General features: G+C 27.1%; 2 protein-coding genes across 20 annotated transcripts; both read right to left on the bottom strand.

Moving 5' to 3' along the window:
• Positions 1-219: 219 nt before the first annotated feature.
• On the bottom strand, positions 220-6,279 carry LOC126843319 (uncharacterized). 9 transcript variants are annotated; one of them, XM_050580747.1, is made up of 21 exons: positions 5,971-6,279; positions 5,656-5,682; positions 5,566-5,598; positions 5,156-5,173; positions 4,120-4,152; positions 3,845-3,871; positions 3,474-3,500; positions 3,223-3,249; positions 2,972-2,998; positions 2,727-2,753; positions 2,610-2,636; positions 2,360-2,386; positions 2,209-2,241; positions 1,944-1,970; positions 1,852-1,884; positions 1,582-1,599; positions 1,388-1,414; positions 1,299-1,331; positions 998-1,024; positions 732-831; positions 220-387 (listed from the first exon to the last, which is right to left on the bottom strand). In XM_050580747.1, the coding sequence occupies exons 1-20, from the start codon at positions 6,131-6,133 to the stop codon at positions 773-775; spliced, it is 720 nt and encodes a 239-aa protein (XP_050436704.1). In that variant the 5' UTR covers positions 6,134-6,279; the 3' UTR covers positions 220-387; positions 732-772. The 9 variants fall into 9 exon arrangements, with proteins under 9 accessions (XP_050436704.1, XP_050436705.1, XP_050436707.1 ...); XM_050580748.1 differs by lacking the exon at positions 1,582-1,599; XM_050580750.1 differs by lacking the exon at positions 3,474-3,500.
• A 1,217-nt stretch (positions 6,280-7,496) lies between these two features.
• Positions 7,497-19,107, bottom strand: LOC126842991 (uncharacterized). Of its 11 annotated transcripts, none has more exons than XM_050580266.1 (35): positions 18,908-19,094; positions 18,640-18,663; positions 18,485-18,505; positions 17,930-17,962; positions 17,342-17,368; positions 17,079-17,105; positions 16,531-16,575; positions 16,369-16,395; positions 16,158-16,181; positions 16,065-16,091; positions 15,858-15,890; positions 15,528-15,563; positions 15,133-15,159; positions 13,728-13,745; positions 13,081-13,113; positions 12,928-12,954; positions 12,713-12,745; positions 12,373-12,408; positions 12,221-12,244; positions 12,000-12,032; positions 11,659-11,694; positions 11,509-11,532; positions 11,288-11,320; positions 11,054-11,089; positions 10,842-10,880; positions 10,379-10,393; positions 10,233-10,262; positions 10,083-10,115; positions 9,946-9,966; positions 9,797-9,829; positions 9,040-9,060; positions 8,945-8,968; positions 8,276-8,335; positions 8,047-8,077; positions 7,497-7,637 (listed from the first exon to the last, which is right to left on the bottom strand). In XM_050580266.1, the coding sequence occupies exons 1-33, from the start codon at positions 18,960-18,962 to the stop codon at positions 8,283-8,285; spliced, it is 1,008 nt and encodes a 335-aa protein (XP_050436223.1). In that variant the 5' UTR covers positions 18,963-19,094; the 3' UTR covers positions 7,497-7,637; positions 8,047-8,077; positions 8,276-8,282. The 11 variants fall into 11 exon arrangements, with proteins under 11 accessions (XP_050436223.1, XP_050436221.1, XP_050436224.1 ...); XM_050580264.1 differs by having other exon boundaries at positions 7,497-7,643; positions 18,908-19,093; XM_050580267.1 differs by lacking the exon at positions 17,342-17,368 and having other exon boundaries at positions 7,497-7,643; positions 18,908-19,097.
• Positions 19,108-20,158: the final 1,051 nt, after the last annotated feature.

The following is a 20,158-nucleotide window of genomic DNA, read 5'->3' as shown; positions in this document are numbered from 1 at the left end:
CTATCCTGTTTAATGCATTTCTCTACATCATTGCTGATCCCGTTTAAATTTTTAAGAAATTAGAATTATTTTACTCTCACACCAAATGACCCTTTATTGTCTTAGAACAAACATACCTACTTAAAATACACTTCAACCAGTCACATTTGCTATCTGATTTTTCGACAAGAGTACATTTATCTTTAACATATAATTATATTTTATTAACTAATACAAATATAACTAACGAAAAACCAGACATTTTTAATTTTACAAATAGTAAAAGTTTATTATGATATATTAATTGTGAGAATACAATTTTGTTTTAGTGAAAGTTTATACACTCAAAAGATAATTATAATGTATTTAAAAGAAAATGGAAACGCTTACGACGCCTTTGGATCATTTCTGTAATGAGAAAAAATGTATTATCATTCATAGCATAAATAGAAGTTATATGAAACTAGCAGTTAACGAACATTCATGATTTTCAAAATGTCCCCACTATCCTAAAACAATTTTTTCATCTTCTTTTTTTTCTATTAAATGTTTCTGATCATCTATAATGTCCATGATTTTTATACAACTTATTTAGTTGTAAAAAAATCATTATTTAACAGAAATCTACAATAGGGCTTATAGAAATTTAATATGTGCTGGATTTTGTATGTATAATTATTTGTTATCAATCTGTTTGGTTTTCTTAAATAACAAAAAACCTGTATGTCATATATTATAGCAAGTTAAGTTACCTCATCATGGATAATGATCACAGCTATTATTGTTATAACTGTTATAGTAATGGATATGTATTGAGTTGATGTTGACCATAACTCTGATGATATTGATAATCTGAAATAAATTGATTTGTTAATTATGTATCCAACTATTATAAATTATTTAAGTGAATTTAGACCCTACACTGTATACTAGTGCGCATATTATTAGCATTGTGTCCAATAGTTATAATAAGTAAAATTTAAAGTGTTCCTTTACTTAAACTTTGGCTGTTATTTACCTTGTCCATATGACGGAACTTGTTGGGCTACATAAAATAAAACAAAATCAGTTATTAATATAATTAATATGGAATAGGCTATCAAAATAGAAAAATACACAAGTTAATATTCTTGAATGATGTGTTTAACAAGGATTTAATTTACAACAGGCTATATTTCATTGTGCACAGAGATGTCTTTAATGAAGTAAAGAAAACAGTACTGGATGAATTAATATTTAAATAAAATTTCTATACAAAATTGATAAATAAAAACAAAGTAAGTATAGACCGTGCCTTTAATTATTATATAATTACTTACTTTCTTGGAAATATTTCAATTGTTTTTTATTCTCTAAATATAAAAACAAAATTAGGTAACTGTATAAACTATAATATACTAATACCGACCTTTGCTTGGCTTTTTTTTTTTATCACCTAATCCAACAAATTATACAAAGTAAATTACAGTTTTGCCAATATTATAAAATTACATAAAGATACGTTTAGTACAATAACTAAACAATTTATCTTTAGTGCACATTTTACTAAAAAATAAAATCTAAATAAATTTATAACGTGCCTTTAATTTATAGATTACTTACTCTCTTGTTTTTTATAATCTAATTATAAAAAACAAAATTAGGTGAATATATAATTCATATGACACAGCCTTTAAATATAGAAGACTACACAAGTTATACTTGAATGAAGTGACTTTGGAAAAATGGAAACAATGTCATTGGTTGAAAGAAGTTAAGTTCGAATACGTAGTGAGACAAGTGTCTAAATTGTAACTGGGAATACTTAATATAATATAATATAAAACTACTTGTAAAGAAATATAACGTGTCTTTAATTTATTGATTACTTACTTTCTTGTAAATGTTTCATTTTTTTTTTAACATCTAAATAAAAAAATTAAAAATATAGTTAACCGTATGAACTATAATATATTTATACCAACCTTTGCTTGCCTTTTTATTTTTATCACCTAATCCAACAAATTATACAAAGGTTTTGTTAACTAAAACTATAAAATGTCTTAATGATGATATTACTAATGAAATATTAAACTTGTTGCACATTTTACATAAAAAATTAGGCATAATATGCTATTCATACTCGCATACATACAAAATAAGTGTACAATATATGTATACTTTCGAAAAAAAAAAAGTTAGGGTTTTGATAAAAAATTATAACGTTTCTTTAATTGTTAGATTACTTACTTTCTTGAGAATGTTCCATTTGTTTTTTATAATCTAAATATAAATAAAAAAATAAGGTAACTATAATATAAGCTAATTAATTTAAATAACAAAATTAGTTAAAAAAACGTATTAAAATACTATTTATTCAAAAAATCGAGCTGGCACTTACCATGTCCATATGGTGGAGCTTGTTGGACTACATAAAAAAAAAATTAGTAATTAATATAATTCATATGGAATAGAATAAAAAGACAAAAGAATTTTAAACTAGTTATACTTGACTTAAGATTGTTACTAAATTTTTTACCTCCTTAGAATGAAACCAACTACATTTGTTAAAAGTTAAATATAAAACTTAACAAACAAAAAACTACTTAAAATGAAAATGTTCCTTTACTTAAACTTTAGTTGTTACTTACAATGTCCATATGGTGGGACTTGTTGGGCTACATACAATTAAAAGTAAAATGAAGACTTTCACAAAGAATTAGTAAACTTTTAAATGTTCCTTTACTTAACCTTTAGCTGGTACTTACCATGTTGATATTGCGGAACTGGTTGGACTAAATAAAAAAAAAATTAGTTATTAATATAATTCATATGGAATAGAATAAAAAGATAAAAGAATTTTACACAAATTATACTTGAACGCAAATTGTTACTAAATATTTTATCTCCTCGGAAAAAAATAACTAAAATTGAAAGTTGAATATAAAAACTTTTACAACCAAATAAGTAAAATTTAAAGTGTACCTTTACTTAAACTTTGGATGTTATTTACCTTGTCCATATGACGGAACTTGTTGGGCTACATAAAATAAAACAAAATCAGTTATTAATATAATTAATATGCAATAGAATAAAAAGCCAAAATAATTTAAAACTAGTTATACTTGACTTAAGATTGTTACTAAATTTTTTATCTCCTTAGAATGAAACCAACTAAATTTGTTGAAAGTTTATTATAAAACTTTTACAAAAAACTACTTAAAATGAAAATGTTCCTTTACTTAAACTTTAGTTGTTACTTACCGTGTTGATATTGCGGAACTTGTTGCGCTACATAAAATAAAACAAAATTAGTTATTAATATAATTCATATGGAATAGAATAAAAAAAGACAAAAGAATTTTACACAAATTATACTTGAATGCATAATTGCTACTAAATATTTTATCTCCTCGGAAAAAAAGAACAAAAATTGAAGTTAAATATAAAAACTTTTACAACCAAATAAGTAAAATTTAAAATGTTCCCTTGTATAACCTTAAGGTGATACTTACCATACGGATATGCTAGTTTGTGTGGGTCTATATTATATAAAGAACAAAATTAGTTATCAATACTATTCATACGGCATAGACTATAAAGGCAAAAGAATACACAAGATAATATACTTGAATGATATGACTTTGGAAAAAGGGAAACAAGTTCGAATAAGTATAGGGACACAAGAATGTAATTTACAACAGGTCTACATTTTATTGTGCACAGAAATGTCTTAAATGAAGTAAGGGAAACTATGCTGGATGAATTAATATTTATATGGAATTTCTATATCAAATTGAAAAATGAAAACTTATTAAATATATGCCGTGCTTTTAATTATTTGATTACTTACTGTTCCCTAATTTAAGCTTAAGGTGTTACTTACCATACGGATATGCTAGAACGGGTTGTTCTATATAGGATGAAGAAAAAAAATTAGTTACCAGTATAATGTATATGACACAGGCTATAAAGATAGCAGAATACACAATATAATGTACTTGACTTATATGGCTTTGAAAAAAAGAGAAACAAGTTCGAATAAGTAGGGAGACAAGATGTTATTTAAAACGGGCTTTAATTTGTACAGAGAAGTTGCCTTTAAACAATTATGGAAAACATTAAATAAATTAAATAATATATTTTAACTGTTAGTCTTACCTTCTCTATAAGGCGTAGTGTATGGGAGTGGAACTAAATATAAAGAATTTAATTAGTTATTAGTGTGAAATTATTCTAACATATTATATAAGTGGTATACATAATATATTCTGTAGCTGAAGCTGAATATGTTTATGTAACTTAAGTGGTGAATTAAATGTTAATATGGTTAACACGTTTAGCTCAGCCTTAACAACTAAAATTAAGTGATTACTTATTCTTTTGAGAATGTTTATTTTGTTTTTCATGATCTGAGTATAAAAAACAATATTAGGTAACAATATGAACTAATTGTGATAAATAATATCATTAGTATCAATTAGTTATCAATATAACCCATATGGCATAAACTATAAAGATAGGATAATACAGTAGTTATACTTGCATAAAGCGAATTGGGAAAAAATGGAAGAAATGTCAAAGATATAAAGTAGTTCGAGTAAGTACAGAGGCAAGGGTGTAACTTACAACCGGATTTATTTAACTAATATATAGAAGTACCCTAAAAGAAGTAGGGGGGAAATGTATTGAATAAATTATTATTTAACTGTTAGTTATTTCTCGCCTTGTTTGAAGGATTGCTAAGTATAAAGATCAAAATCAGTTATTAATGTGGAATTATACTAATATATTTAAGTAGTATATATATATATATATATATATTTGGTTCTATAATTGAAGCTAAATATATATTCTGTTGGTTAAAATATCATTAACACGTTTAGTTAAAAAGACTTTACACCTCTCGTTTATTATTAGGAGTTCATTTCGGTATAAGTAATGTTTTCCAAGAACTTAATTTAATGGTTAAACTGTAATGTGTAATTATTTTGAATTAAGTAATTGAGATTTTGATTTTTTGTACTTCATTCGACGCCTTTATGAGGAAGGTTAGGCTAACTTATATTACACAAGAGCATAAATAGAAGTTTGGTACAAATTGTGTTAAAATTGTATATTCACAACACCATGTCAACCTCACAACTAAAACTAAGTAAAATGTACAACGTTTATTTCATTTTTAGTTGTCACGTACCTTTTCCATGTTGTCCATCTTATGTAATTTAAAATAAAAAGTAAAATTAGGTTTATTTATACATAATATAAACTATTTAAAAATTCCCAAAAAATAAGAAGTACATATTTGAAACAGTAAATAAAAAAATGTAGGTAGTTCAAGTACAAATTTATTTGATAAAGTAATTTTTACAAAATTTAAATTAACTAATTATTTTCAAATAATTATTTATGATTCGCAAATAAATAAAACATTTTTTGGTTTTTTGTTTTAAATATTTTACCTCTTCAGAGTAAAAAGGTTGTATTTAATGAAATATTTATCTTTTTACTGTAAAACAGTTCTTTAAATGAAACTTCTATATAAAATTGATAAATAAAAACTAAGTAAGTGTAACATAACGTGCCTTTAACTATTTAATTACTTACTTTCTTGTAAATGTTTTAATTTTTTTTTATTTTCTAATAAAAAAAAACAAAATTAGTTAACCGTATGAACTATATTATATTTATACCGACCTTTGCTTGCCTTTTTATCTTTATCACCTAATCCAACAAATTATACAAAGCGAATTACAGTTTTTTCAAGTATAAAATGTCTTGATGATAATGAAATGTATAATATAACACAAATTGAGTAATAAATTTGGGGCACATTTTACATTAAAAAAAAAAATGAGGCATTATATTCTATTTCTATTCGCATACATACAAAATAAGTATGCGTGGGAAAATATGTAGAACGCGTTCATGTTAGGTTAATAAGATATCGACTAATGTGTATTTTATTAATTTCGGATAATCAACTTGAAAGTTTAGTATTGTAAAAATTACCCAACGTCGTTGCCAAGATCATGGCAACTATAAACAAAATAGTGATTTTTCGCATCTTACAACTGTTGTTGAATTTTACAATTTTCTGAAAAGCACTAAAAGTAAAGTGGTCCAACGGAGAACTAAATAACGCCGTACAGAGAATAACAGTTAAAATGAACATAAGACACAGTATATTTTAACAAGTGTCGTTAAAAGAGGGTTTTTTAGAGTATGACGCCAAAGACAATACAGTTTGTAACTTGCAGTGTATCGCAAAACAAACATAAATGATACACTGTGCCAGTAAACAGCTTGTGAGATGAAGTAAGCATTTTGTCAGCAATAAGCTATATCGTTGAAATAAATAATTGCCTAGTATTTGATCATATCCGATTAAATAATATCATATTCAATACAACAGAATGTTTGTATATTTTCCGTGTACTCGCCAGACCAATATTTGTCAACATAAAGATTTTAATGTCAAACAGCTTATGAAAAATATGAATGTTCTTATTTTTTTTTTTCGTTTAGCCTAAAAGTAAATAATACAAATGGGTGTTTCTCATTTGTTTACATTGCAACAGTCGTTGTGAGAAATAATGTTTACAATAAATGCTGATAGAATTTATACAAAAAAATATCATTAAAACGAAAAATACTAGTTGTACTCAAACAATTACTAATTAGACATTTAAGTACCCTGCTTGTGTACATATACATATTATATTGTCTTAAGGGTATGAAATACCATATTATAGTAGCTACTAAAAATGATTTTAACTATTGTATAGCTGAGAGGTACTTTGTTAATTTATTAAACGTTTTAGAAGAATTATAGCCATTTTCATGAGAAAAATCACTGTGCCTTTGTTTAAAAAAAAAAAGATGACTTTCAGAATCATTATTTTTATTGTATCTTTCAAAAAGAGGTCCCAAAATGGGTTTCCATAATCTTGCTGGTTAATTGCTAAATATGAAGTGTATGTTGTAATAGTAATCAAAAGTAAAATACAAAACTATAAAGCTATAATATATATTATAGCTCCAAGTCATGTTTTTAAAAAAAATTATGCTACATTATTGGATGTCTTGTGTTCTAGGCAATACGTTTCTTTATCATTCTCCCTATAATGTATTTAACACAATAATATAATATGTTTTAACATTTTTGATGAAGTATGATAAAGTGTTAAATGACACCTCCAACTGTACAGCTAAATAATATATAAACTGTACATGCATCTTTTTCATAAGAGACATCATTGGACACTTAAGTTGTCCAATTATAAACTAAAGTTTAGACAGTGTTTGCATGTGACAAAATAATTTCTTGTACAAAAAACTACTTGTTATAGCTTACAAAAGTGAATCTTCCGAGTGATAACACTAAATGACAACGCATTGTTACAAAACAAACCATTAAAAACGCACCCAAAACAACCACAGCTGTTATCTATTAATTCAACCAGACAACTTATCTTTAATAACAAATAATTATTTTTAAGATGAATACCAATATGTATAACTAATGAAAAACAAGGTTGCCAAAGATGAAAAGTTTATTATGATTTTGTGAAATATATAATTTTGATTTTGTAAAAACTAAGACAATCGAATGATAATAATTATAATATTGTATTGAAAATAAAACTGGATATTTTTACGACACGTTTGAGTCCTTTCTGTAACTAAAAAAAATACATCATTATTATTCACAGGGAAATATAATTGATTTGCATAATGTTACCACTGTTAAGATAAAGAAATGTGTAGGTATGTGTGTTACAGTTAGAATTTTAACAGTTACACTTTAGTGCTGTCTTTATAACCTAGTTTTTTGTTATATGAAGGATATAAATTATTTTTGGTAATTTAGTTAGATAAAGATTTTTATACGACATTTTTATAGCTAAAAAAATATTACTATTTAAACCAAATAATATTATAATTATTTATAAGACTCTAAATGTATGTTGGCTTTTGCGTTAATATAGGTTATTCAAGTTACTTGGTTTTCTTTATCGAAAAAAAATCCCACTACATTCTTTAAAAAAACAAACTTTATGCTATGCATATACAAGTTAGTTTTACCTTAATAATATCCCAAGGAATGTATTGTTACCTAGTGTCGGAAAATTTATATTATTTTCAATATTATGTAATAAAACAAACATAATTATATATATATATATATATATATATATATATTTATACATCTTCTTAATTTCTTATTAATCCCTATGAGATATTGAGTGGTTCGTAATAAAAAAAATCACCCTGTATATATGTTATATATATTAATACTTTAAATGTAAGTTACCTTATCATTAACAACCATGACGACTATGATGGTGGTGGTGACTAGGAGGAAGACAATGACCTGAAATTTATAAATTCAATGGTTAAGTTTATTAGCTTAAATATAATTATTAAAAATGTATGTAAGTGAATCGCCAAATCAACATTGCACTCCATACATAAATTATTTCGGTCAACTTTTCAGAAAATTTGGTAGACTTATTTATCTCCTTGCGAAATATGATGATAGTATAGTCTTAATTTTATGTTGTGTCCGAATATTTTTTAGTAGTTTTTTAATATTTGGCCTTAATCGGTTAATTGGCAACATTCACCTTGGCAGTTATTTAGGGTAAATTTAACCACTCATTTAATTGTGCTCGTTATTGTAAACAGTAAAAATAATTCAACAAAAACTAATTGGCCAGGATGTATTATATACAAATATAATATGTACAAACAACCGCTAGACCGCACCACTTTCGCACTACTTTAGTGACGCTATTCTGTGTCGTTTTCGAGAAGAGGGGGGGGGGGCAAGGCTAAAGCATATTCCAAGCTAAAAAATTACATCAAATCATTGTAAGAACTATACCCTCTAATCTCCTCATTGAAGTCATGGCTGACACTGTTTATATAAAAAAACTACAGTAAAATCTAAACGCGCGTTTAATGGTTAGTTGATGCTTACTTGATCCATGATAATCATAATGGACTAAATATAAAGAAAATAATCAAGTATCAATGTATATATCTCATTACCCTAAGCTGTTTATTTTTACATACCTGGTGGACAACTATGTGAGGCTAAAATAATGAACACAAGTTATTAATATAAGTTCATACTTGCACTACAATTGTACATAAATATTAACTATTTGTGAACATAAACTAGACTATTTTTATGAAATTGATATCGGTTATCCTAAGCAGGCGATTATGTCAAGTTTTTAAGTCTTAAACGTCAAACAGACAGCTTTCAATCCTTTTAAAGAAAAAATTATGATTCCCCTTTTTTGACCCGGCCATAAGAGCATTATTCACACAAGGGTACCAGGGGAAATTGTTTTTTGATGCATATCATCCCCTAGAAAAAAATGATAAATACGCTATTGATGTCTCTTAATGTTTTCTACTAAACATAATTTCCTCGTTTTTTATCTACGTTAAAAAAAACATTATTATATTATGCTTCTGATAAACTACAGCGGTTTTGTTAGAATCACAGTAGAGGAAATGAGTTTTAGACATAAAATAAAAACATTTTAAAACTTTATATAAATTTATAAAATCTGAAAATGATTTTTTCTCAGTTCGTATTGAAACTTAATGTATACAAACTATATAATAGTGTCAATGAGAAATATCTAAAAGGCGCCTTTAAATATTAGTTTTTACTTATGTAGTGCATAGAATGGTTGAGCTAAGTATAAAGCACAAAATTATAAGTCAATATGAGTTTTTACATATATAATATGGAAATGAGTGAGATAAATATGTAATAGGCATTCAAGTAATCAACTTTAAAGCCAAAAGTACTTACCTTGTGGATAAAATGGTGGGGTAAAAATTTGGGCTAAATATAAAGAACAAAATTAGGTGTCAATATGAGTTTTTGATTACATATGTAAATGAGTGAGGAAAATATGTATAAGGCATACAAGTAATAATTTAAAAGCAAAAAGTACTTACCTTGTCCATATGCTTGTTGGGCTAAAAATAAAGAACAAAATTAGGTGTCAATATGAGTTTTTGATTACATATGTAAATAAGGGGGAAAATAAGTACTAGGCATTCAAGTAATCAACTTAAAAGCCAAAAGTACTTACCTTGTGGATAAAATGGTGGGGCAAAAATTTGGGCTAAATATAAAGAACAAAATTAGGTGTCAATATGAGTTTTTACATACATATGTAAATGAGTGAGGAAAATAAGTACTAGGCATTCAAGTAATCAACTTAAAAGCCAAAAGTACTTACCTTGTGGATATAATGGTGGGGTAAATTGGGCTAAATATAAAGAACAAAATTAGGTGTCAATATGAGTTTTTGATTACATATGTAAATAAGTGGGAATGTTATGTAATAAGCATTCATCTTATTAACGTAAAGTAGTAAGTACTTACGTAGTCCTTGTATTGCTAAATATGAAGAATAAAATTAGGTGTCAATATGAGTTTTTACATACATATGTAAATGAGTGAGAACATATGTATTAGGTATTAAAGTAATTGACTTGAAAACTATAACCTTTCCGGATAGCCAACCCGAGAATAAACAAACAACAAATACCGAGATACAAATAATAAATAAAAACCCAAAAATATGAGAGTATACTTAAAAAAGTAAATGAAGTTATGTACCTATAAAAAAAAAACTCATTTCGTTCAAATAATAATTTGGTATCTGGTGCTTTTATAAAAAGTATTTAGATTCGTTACTAATTTAGCAACAAGTTATCATAAAAATGTACTACTAAATAAAATATTTTTTATAATCCAAAGTAAATAAAAAGATTCTATAACTGAAACTTGTATATACAATCCATAAAATTATATAATGTGCATTTTATTGTGAGATGATACTTACGTTGTTGTGGATAAGGAGACGGATATGCCTGTTGTATTCCTAAGAAAAAAACCAAGCCGGGGGTCAAAATAAATTCATTGTCCCATACATAGTAAGTGGGAAAATGTATAATGTACCCAAGTTATTAACTTCTGTTAATACACTATGTTATGAAATTAAATACCTTAAAGTAAAATGTTATAACGTGACTTAAATTGCTAGATGATACTTACCTTGTTGTGGATATAGCGACATGTTTGATGCACCACCTAAACGTTAAGAACAAAAATTGAAACGAATATGGTTTCATAGTCACATACATATGCAATATTATAATCTTTCTACTAAACGAAATATTTTATCTTTTCATAGTAAAAATATTCTACAATTCAAAATTGTATACAAAATGTATAAGAAAAACAAAGTAAAACTGTATAACTTGCTTTTAACTTTTATGGGATACTTACCTTGTAATTGTTGTGCTCGCAGAAGTTGTGCGACTAAATATAAAAAAATAAAATAAATATTATAACAATACAATGCTTTATTTAATTAGATACATTAAACGAAAACTATTTTATTTAGGACTAGATGGTTGAATTTCAGAAGAAGAAAATCAACCAAAAGTAGGTGTATAAAAAACAAATTAAAATGTACAACGTGTCTTTTACTATTAGTTGTTGATTACCTTGTTCTTGAGAAAACTGTGTTGCTTCAAAATACAAAAAAAAAATAGATATCAATATGAATTTATACTCTCACTCATAGATTTGTGAGGAAAATATTCGAGTATAAGGCATTTATTAAATTAAGCTTTTAATTGCTAGATGACACTTACCTTGTGGTTGATATTGTGACATGTTTGATGCACCACCTAAACGTAATGAACAAAATAAGAAATCAATATTATGATTTCATAGTCGCATACATATGTGATATGGTGAAAGCGAGTGAAGACAATAGGTACAATCTATTTAATTCTATTAATACAATACTATATAAAAATTACTAAGTACACATAAAAGTACTCTATTTAATTTATCCTCCATCTTTCTACCAAACGAAATATTTTATCTTTTCACAATGAAAATATTATACAATTAAAAATTGTATACAAAATGTATAAGAAAAACAAAGTAAAACTGTATAACTTGCTTTTAACTTTTATGGGATACTTACCTTGTAATTGTTGTGCTCGCAGAAGTTGTGCGACTAAATATAAAAAAATTAAATAAATATTATTACAAAACAATGCTTTATTTAATTAGATACATTAAACGAAAACTATTATATTTAGGACTAGATAGTTGAATTTCAGAAGAAGAAAATCAACCAAAAGTAGGTGTATAAAAAACAAATTAAAATGTACAGCGTGTCTTTTACTATTAGTTGTTGATTACCTTGGTCTTGAGTAAACTGTGTTGCTTCAAAATATAAAAAAAAAAATTAGGTATCAATATGAATTTATACTCTCACTCATAGATGTGTGAGGAAAATATTTGAGTATAAGGCATTTAATAAATTAAGCTTTTAATTGCTAGATGACACTTACCTTGTGGTTGATATTGTGTCGCACTTGATGCGCCACCTAAACGATTAGAACAAAATAAGGAATGAACATGATTTCATAGTCGCACACATATTGTGTTAGTTAATAAAGAGAATAAGTATAATAAATGTAATTTATCAACTTCTATTTATACAATACTCTATGAAAATTACCAAGTACACATAAAAGTACTCTATTTAAGTTATCCTCCATCTTTCTACTAAACGAAATATTTGATCTTTCCATTATAAAAATATTCTACAATTCAAAATTTTATACAAAATGTATAAAAAATACAAAGTAAAATTGTATAACTTGCTTTTAACTTCTAGGTGATACTTACCTTGTGATTGTTGTGCTCGCAGAAGTTGTGCGACTAAATATAAAAAAACAAAATTAATACAACACAATGCTTCGTTTAATTAGATACATTAAAGCCATAATTATTAAATTTAGGACTATATAGTTGACTTTTAGTAGAGGAAAATCGACCAAAGTAGGTATATAAAAAACGAATTAAAATGTATAACATTTATTTTACTATTAGTTGTTGATTACCTTCTTCTTGAGAATACTTTTTTTCTTCTAAATACAAAAACAAAAAATTAGGTATCATTATGAAGTTATACTCTCACTCATAGATGTGTGAGGAAAATATTTGAATATAAGGCATTTAATAAATTAAGCTTTAAATTGCTAGATGTCACTTACCTTGTAGTGGATATGCTGGCCGACCTTGGGGGACTAAATATCAAAAATAAAATAATATTAATACAATACAGTGGATCATTTAATTAGAAATATTAAAGCCATAACTATTAGTAGGTAGAATTTAATGAATTATTTTTGTTTCTAGTTGTTTTTCTGTTTACAATTAGTTGTCAATAAAAATTCATACTTGCAAAAGTAAGTTAATGAGGAAAACTTGTATTAACCATTCAAGATATTCAAATAGGTGACTCATTGGTCTTAAAAATGTTTTTGAATTTGGTAGTTAAATAAAAAAAAAATACTCAGGTTTGTTACTAAATGGTTTTCCACCTCAAAAGAAAATCATAACAACTACACAAAATAATTATTAACTAAATTTAATTATAAAATATAGTTGTTCACCTTAGCTATTATTGTCGCTAGCCTACTTTTTTATCTATACTTAATTTAATTGCTCATACTATACTGTTTATTCTTAAAAAGATTTATGTATTATTTTGTTCTATTAGTAATAAAATATTATTATCGTTATAATATTTTAACAGTACAGATTATGTTAAAATTATGTGTCCACATCAAACCTTAAGCTCAACAACTAAAACTAAGTAAAACTTATAACGTGTAATCAATGTTTAGTTGCTACGCACCTCTTCCAAATTGTTCACCTTGTGGAATTAAAGAATATAAATTAGATAATATTAAACATATATTCTCATATAAACTATTTGAAAGTCTCCAAAAATATAACATATACATTTTTAAAACTGGGAATAAAATTATATTTTATATACAAATCTATTTCATACAGTAATTATTACATTATATAACTCATAATAAAACTCTAAAGATAAATGAAAACTGGTAGATCAGTCGCTGTAGATGTCATAGCAATGGAACTTATCCAAATTCGAGCACAGAATTACAAGAGACTTCAAGGAAAGTATTATACCTAAAGTACCTATACCTAAAAGAGCACCGGCCGATACATGTAGTGAATTCAGAACGATTAAGTTTAATGGCACACGTTGCCAAAAACCTAGTAAAGATAGTATGCAATCGAATTGAGAACATAGTAGAAAAAGAGTTAGGCGACGACCAATTCGGGTTCAGAAGGAACAAAGGTACTAGAGAGGCAATCTTAGGCTTAAGAATATTGGTAGAAAAACCAATAAAATTTAGTAAAGACATATTTATAGCGTTTATAGATTTGGAAAAGGCTTTCGATAAGGTGCAATGGAACACATATGTTCTATACTTTAAAAGGAATAGGAGCTGACTACAGAGATAGAAGGATAATATATAATTTATACAAAGATCAATCAGTTACAATAAAAGTAACGGACAAAACAGAGACAGCGATAATTAGGAAGGTGTCCACTCTTGCCAACTCTAATAAATATTTATGTCGAACAGCCTATTAGAGAAATTAGAGAAACGCTTCTCAGAAATAAAATAGCCATACGAGTGGACGGAGAAATAATAACCATCTTAAGGTTCGCTGACGATATTGCACTCCTGGCCAATAACGAGCATGACTTGGAAAAAGCACTGGAAGAAATGGCGCGATGCTTCCAAAAATACCATTTGATTATTAACTGGCAAAAAACTAAAGTTATGATGTGCCAAAAATCAGACCTAATTAGACTATCAAGCTACACCAAACTGAAGAGATTAGCTGGGAACAGGGAAGAGTGGAGAGCGCATGTCCAACTGCAAAACCAACCATAAGAGAAGAGAATTATTACAAATTGCAAAACAATTAATTTTTTTCAAATAGTTATTTAAGTTCGGTAATTAAATGAAAAAATACTTTGATTTGTTACTCAATATATTTTCTCCTCGAAATAAGTTATATTTATTTATCTATTATGTTATAAATTTATAAAATGTTAACATATAAAACTAATTAATAAAATAATATGTTATAGTCGTTAATATACTTATTTAACAATTTAAAATGAATTGTCTGCTATTGGCCACTTTAATCTACCTATATCTATATAACCACTAAGTTATTAAATTTATAAAGTGCCTTTCTTAGGTGTCACTTACTTGATCCATACGCATTACTTTGTGGTCCTAAACATAAAATCAGATATGCATATAAGTTCATGCTCGCATAGGTGAATATTATAACCACCCGGTATAAAAGGTTTTCGGGATATCGTGGGTAAATGTAGCATAGAGAAAGGGAATGATATCAATCCTTTGAGGGACCCCTGCTCGTAATTGATGACAAGCAGAGTAGCTAGAATTTAGTCGAATACCGAAGAAACGAATAGTCGGGTAAGTCTTTAAAAGTAGAAAACAAAGAGCAAGGAGCAATTTTTTTCACAGGTCATCGTGCCGAACCCGGTCAAAGATGGCCAACAAAGCGGTTTTACAAAATGTACATAAAAAAACAATGTAATTTTATAACGTGCCTATAATTACTAGACGATACTTACTTTGTGTTGGATATGGTGTCGAACTTGATGCACCACCTAAACGTTAAGAAAAAAAAAGGAATAAATATGATTTCAAATTATGTAAATGAGTGAAGGACATAAGTATAATAAAATATGTAATTTATTAGCATTTATTTATAAAATACTCTTTGGAAGTTTACTAAGTACACCATTTAAGTTTTCCTCCATCGTAATAAAAATTCTATTTAATGAAATATTTCATCTTTCCGGAATAAAAATGTTCTACAATTCAAAATGTTATACAAACTGTACAAAAAACAAAACAAGTAAAATTGTATAGCTTGCTTTTAACTTCTAGGTGATACTTACCTGGATATCCTAACACACGTTGTGCTTGTGCGACTAAATATAAAAAAATTAAATAAATATTATTACAATACAATGCTTCATTTAATTAGATACATTAAACGAAAGCTATTATATTTAAGACTGGATGGTTGAATTTCAGAAGAAGAAAGGTGTATAAAAAACAAATTAAAATGTACAACGTGTCTTTTTCTATTAGTTAATGATTACCTTGTTCTGGAGAATACTTTGATGCTCCTAAATATAAAAACAAAATTAGGTATCAATATGAATTTATACTTTAATTGCTAGGTGGTCACTTACCTTGTTCTGGATATCCTAACAGATCTTGTGCGGCAAAATATAAAAACAAAATAATATTAATACAATAAAATGCTTCATTTAATTAGATACATTTAAGCCAAAACTATTATATTTAGGACTTGATGGTTGAATTTAGAAAATCAACCAAAGTAGGTGTATAAAATACGAATAAAAATGTATAACGTGACTCTTACTACTAGTTGTTTATTACCTTGTTGTTGAGAATACCTTGGTTCGTCTAAATATAAAAACAAAATTGGGTATCAAAATGAATTTATACCCTCATACATAGGTATGTGAGGAAAATATTTGAATATAGGGCATTTAATATATCAACTATTATCATTATAATATGACAATAAATCAGACTCACTTAAACCCACTCGAGGTTGAAGAAACGAATATAAACGAGGTACAACTATTTAAAACCACCCAAAAATAATAAGTAAATGATTGAAATAGTAAACGCAAATTTATTAAAAATACACTTTAATTTGATAAAAAAAAATTGCTCATTTCAAATAACTCATTATTTTTTAACAATAATTTGACTTTGTAATGCATATGATCAATATTACATGTTTTATCTCCTAGGAATAATAAGGTTGTACATAATAAAATATTTATTATGTATGGAATAAAACGTTCTACCATTAAAAGTTGATATACAATTTTTCTATAAAAAGAACTAAGTAAAATTTGTAAAAATATCGATTACAACCATTGTGGTAGTAATAATTTCTAGTCATAAAAAAAAATCACAACATTGTAAGAACAATATCTCCTCAGTTTTGCATCGAAGCTAGTATGTATATAAAATATAGTTCACAAAACAAATGTCAAGTAATACGCTTTGATGCGAATCAGTTGAATGTACAACTATTTAAAAGATACATTTATTATTTGTTAGCTGTTACTTACCTGAGTAATATGGCGCACTCGGCGTAGCTAAATATAAAGAATAAAATTAGATAATATGTACGCGAGGTGTATACTATGTATAATTTGTACTAGTAATCAACTTGTAAATACAATGAAGTATTTAATAACTCAGATAGAAGTATTAACTATGGATTAAAATCAACGAAGAAGCAATAAGTATAATGCATTTATACTTATAATACAATTTAGAAGCAAAATTAAGAAATGTTTTAACGTGTATTTAATTCGTAGTGGTTACTTACTTGGTGTATATGGATAACCTTGTGGGACTAGGGATATAAAGAACAAAATTACTTATCAATATGAACTCATACTAAGACATAAATTCTAAGACAATGACAACTGTACATGCTCATCCTATAAGAATCTCGTGCACCTGTGTGAAACGTTAGCTCGAAACGAGAGGGATTGTTCAAGAATTTAAATTAATCCAAGCTATATACATACACATATGGCAAAACATACGGCTCCGCAACCTACATTATAAACTGAAAGCATGTCTCTCTACCGTCAAAGTTCAATACCTACTATTGTTATGGTGGAAATTTATGGCAGAAATATGACACGTGCTATTTAATGAAGTTACCCCAAAAGACCACAATTGACACCCAATTCAACAAAAACTCAAATTTAAACTTAGAACGGGGTAAGGATGATGCGAACTATATTATGCTTTATACATTTAAGACTTGCTGAGACACCAGCGTGAGAAAATGAGCATAAGAAATTGTGGTGCAAATTCCCAGATAATCGAACAAATAACCTCGCATTGTCGTGAATGACCAAAAAAGCATTTTATAAACTGTGTTTAATTGTCAGTTGTTACTTACCAATAGGAAGATTATTTTGCTCTTTACCCAAACCTAATTATTAAAAACAAAATTAGGTAGGTTTAATTACATACTTTAAAGTCATAAATCTCTCTCTCTCTCTCTCTGTATATATATATCTATTGTCCTCGCACAATTTAGGTATCAATATGAATTCATATTCAAATAAAAAATTGTGCTAGATCAATATATATATATATATATATACATATTTAATACCAACGAAAAATGTTGGATATGTTTTTTTGGGCTAAACACACACACACTCACTTTTTGCGTCATTAGTTTAACGATACCATTTTCACGTTACCTATTTTCCCTTCTCCCCTCCCCTCTACGTCTAATATCCCATCCCCCCTCCCCTACTTATTTTTTTCTCCTCCACTCTCCCACTGTCCCCTACCCGAAGCAAAGCGTCTTGTAAAACCAAAAACCTTTAATTTTTATTCATGGTTTAGTGGAGAAAATAAGTACCTAATTTTTTTTCAATTTCAACCAGTAAATATAATTAAAAAAATCCTAAAGAGTAACTCTAACTATAACGATTATACTGACCTCTGTCCGTTGTGTCTCCACCTAATTAAACATAATTTACAAATTGAATCGCGTTTGAAGTTAAATAATGATATATAGATAATTGTGTAGTATTCATTTTTACATATATTTATAGTATTATACTGACATAATTATGTAGTTATATTGTTACTCACTTGGAATTGGCTGACCTTGTGTGACTAAGTATGAACAAAAAAATTAGGTATCAATATAAATTCATTATTACAGTACAAAAGTTTGTGAGGAAATTATGTATTATGCATTCAAGTAATTAACTTCTCACAAGCAACTCTTTTTTTCAATATTGCATTTTATCACTTAATAACACCTTAGCCACAGCTATAAGTAGTATATCGTTGATTTCGGATAATCAAACTGACAATATTGAGTATTGATTAAAAATACATACACTAATAACATTACCTAATGCTATTTCCACGATGATGGCAGCTATGAAAAACATAATGTTTTTTTGCATCTTGTAATAACCAGCGAAGGAAGGTTTTAAACTCAAAACAATTACCCTACAATAGACAACTTGATAACGTGCAGAGAAAACTTTTTCTGAAACTATAGTAAATTATTTAGCGACTTTGTACAAACGGTTTCACCAAAGTATGACGCAAATGGTTGTGATTTATTGCAAACAACAGAAATAACTATTGGCAAACACTGACAAAATAAACAAAAATTCACCAGCAGTTAAACCATTTCGGTTAACGTTGAGACTAAAACTTGTCTAAAATATTTTTCAAATATTTTTTGAACATAAGTCGAAGTGCCGCATATACAGGGTGCGCCAAAATGGCAAACGTTTACAAATAAAGCAAAAATTTCCAGTATTAGGAAGGAAACAATAAATTAGAGGTCATCATTTTTAGATTAAGAAGAAGAACTTTTAGAATGCACAAACGCGTTCATTCAATATTGACCTTCGCAGCATCGCATCAAAATTATTAAATGGGACAAAACATAATACAGAAGTAATAGCTTAGCTTAGATGCTCTGTTTTTTTTTTTTTTTAAAGAGTCTAAGTAATTCGCGATTTTTATGGAATATTCCTAAGACATAGTACACCAGTTGACCATCCAAACAAAAATATCATAAGACCTTTCCTCTAGTTTTTGGGACTTTTTTTTTTGTTGTTTTTGTACTGAACAAAATCCACCTTAACATCGTTGAGAGGCCTCCACACCTGTGTATTTTCTATAGAAAACAACTCTTTCTAAATTTAAAACCGACCTACTATGAAACGCGTAAAGCGGCAATAATATTTTAAAAACGTGTATACATTTTTCAATACTTGTTTGATGTTTAATTCGTAGTAAATTTTAAATTTTAGTTAACATTTTAAACATAGACAATTGTGACATAAAGACCATATTATTATTATTTCAGAAAAATTTTTATTTAGCTAGAATTTATATTATTTTTTATTACTAAAAAAATGTGGACCAAAACGAAATATTGTATGGTATTCTGATAGCTTGATTGAGCTTGAACTTGTAAAAAAAAAAAATTGTATAAAGAACATGTTGTTCAAGTGTTAAGTTAGGTCTTTTGGGACCTAACTAAGTGTGTAAACAGTTCCCTCCCAGGTCAGCGGTTACTTGGGAAAACAATTTTTAAAAAAAAACTTCTTTTGGGATGATACATAAACAGTTCATTCCAAGT

Source organism: Adelges cooleyi, unplaced genomic scaffold (assembly GCF_023614345.1).
Source record: "Adelges cooleyi isolate 19-005CV unplaced genomic scaffold, UGA_ACOO_1.1 ACOO_flye_CR_arks_rails_tigmint_CR_PRNA_574, whole genome shotgun sequence".
NCBI lineage: Eukaryota > Metazoa > Arthropoda > Insecta > Hemiptera > Adelgidae > Adelges > Adelges cooleyi.
Note: the sequence above shows the minus strand (reverse complement) of the source record. Positions and strands in the feature narration are given on the sequence as shown.

Coding starts and splice junctions, on each gene's coding strand:
- LOC126843319 (XM_050580747.1), bottom strand. CDS start 6,133: ATGTTCATTTTAACTGTTATTCTCTGTACGGCGTTATTTAGTTCTCCG. Junction 3,872..4,119: donor CACTACGCCTTATAGAGAAG/GTAAGACTAACA, acceptor CATCCTATATAG/AACAACCCGTTCTAGCATAT. Junction 1,885..1,943: donor AAATAAAAAGGCAAGCAAAG/GTTGGTATAAAT, acceptor TTTTTTATTTAG/ATGTTAAAAAAAAAATGAAA.
- LOC126842991 (XM_050580266.1), bottom strand. CDS start 18,962: ATGCAAAAAAACATTATGTTTTTCATAGCTGCCATCATCGTGGAAATA. Junction 15,160..15,527: donor GACACCATATCCAACACAAA/GTAAGTATCGTC, acceptor TTTTATGTTTAG/GACCACAAAGTAATGCGTAT. Junction 8,969..9,039: donor CTCACATAGTTGTCCACCAG/GTATGTAAAAAT, acceptor CTTTATATTTAG/TCCATTATGATTATCATGGA.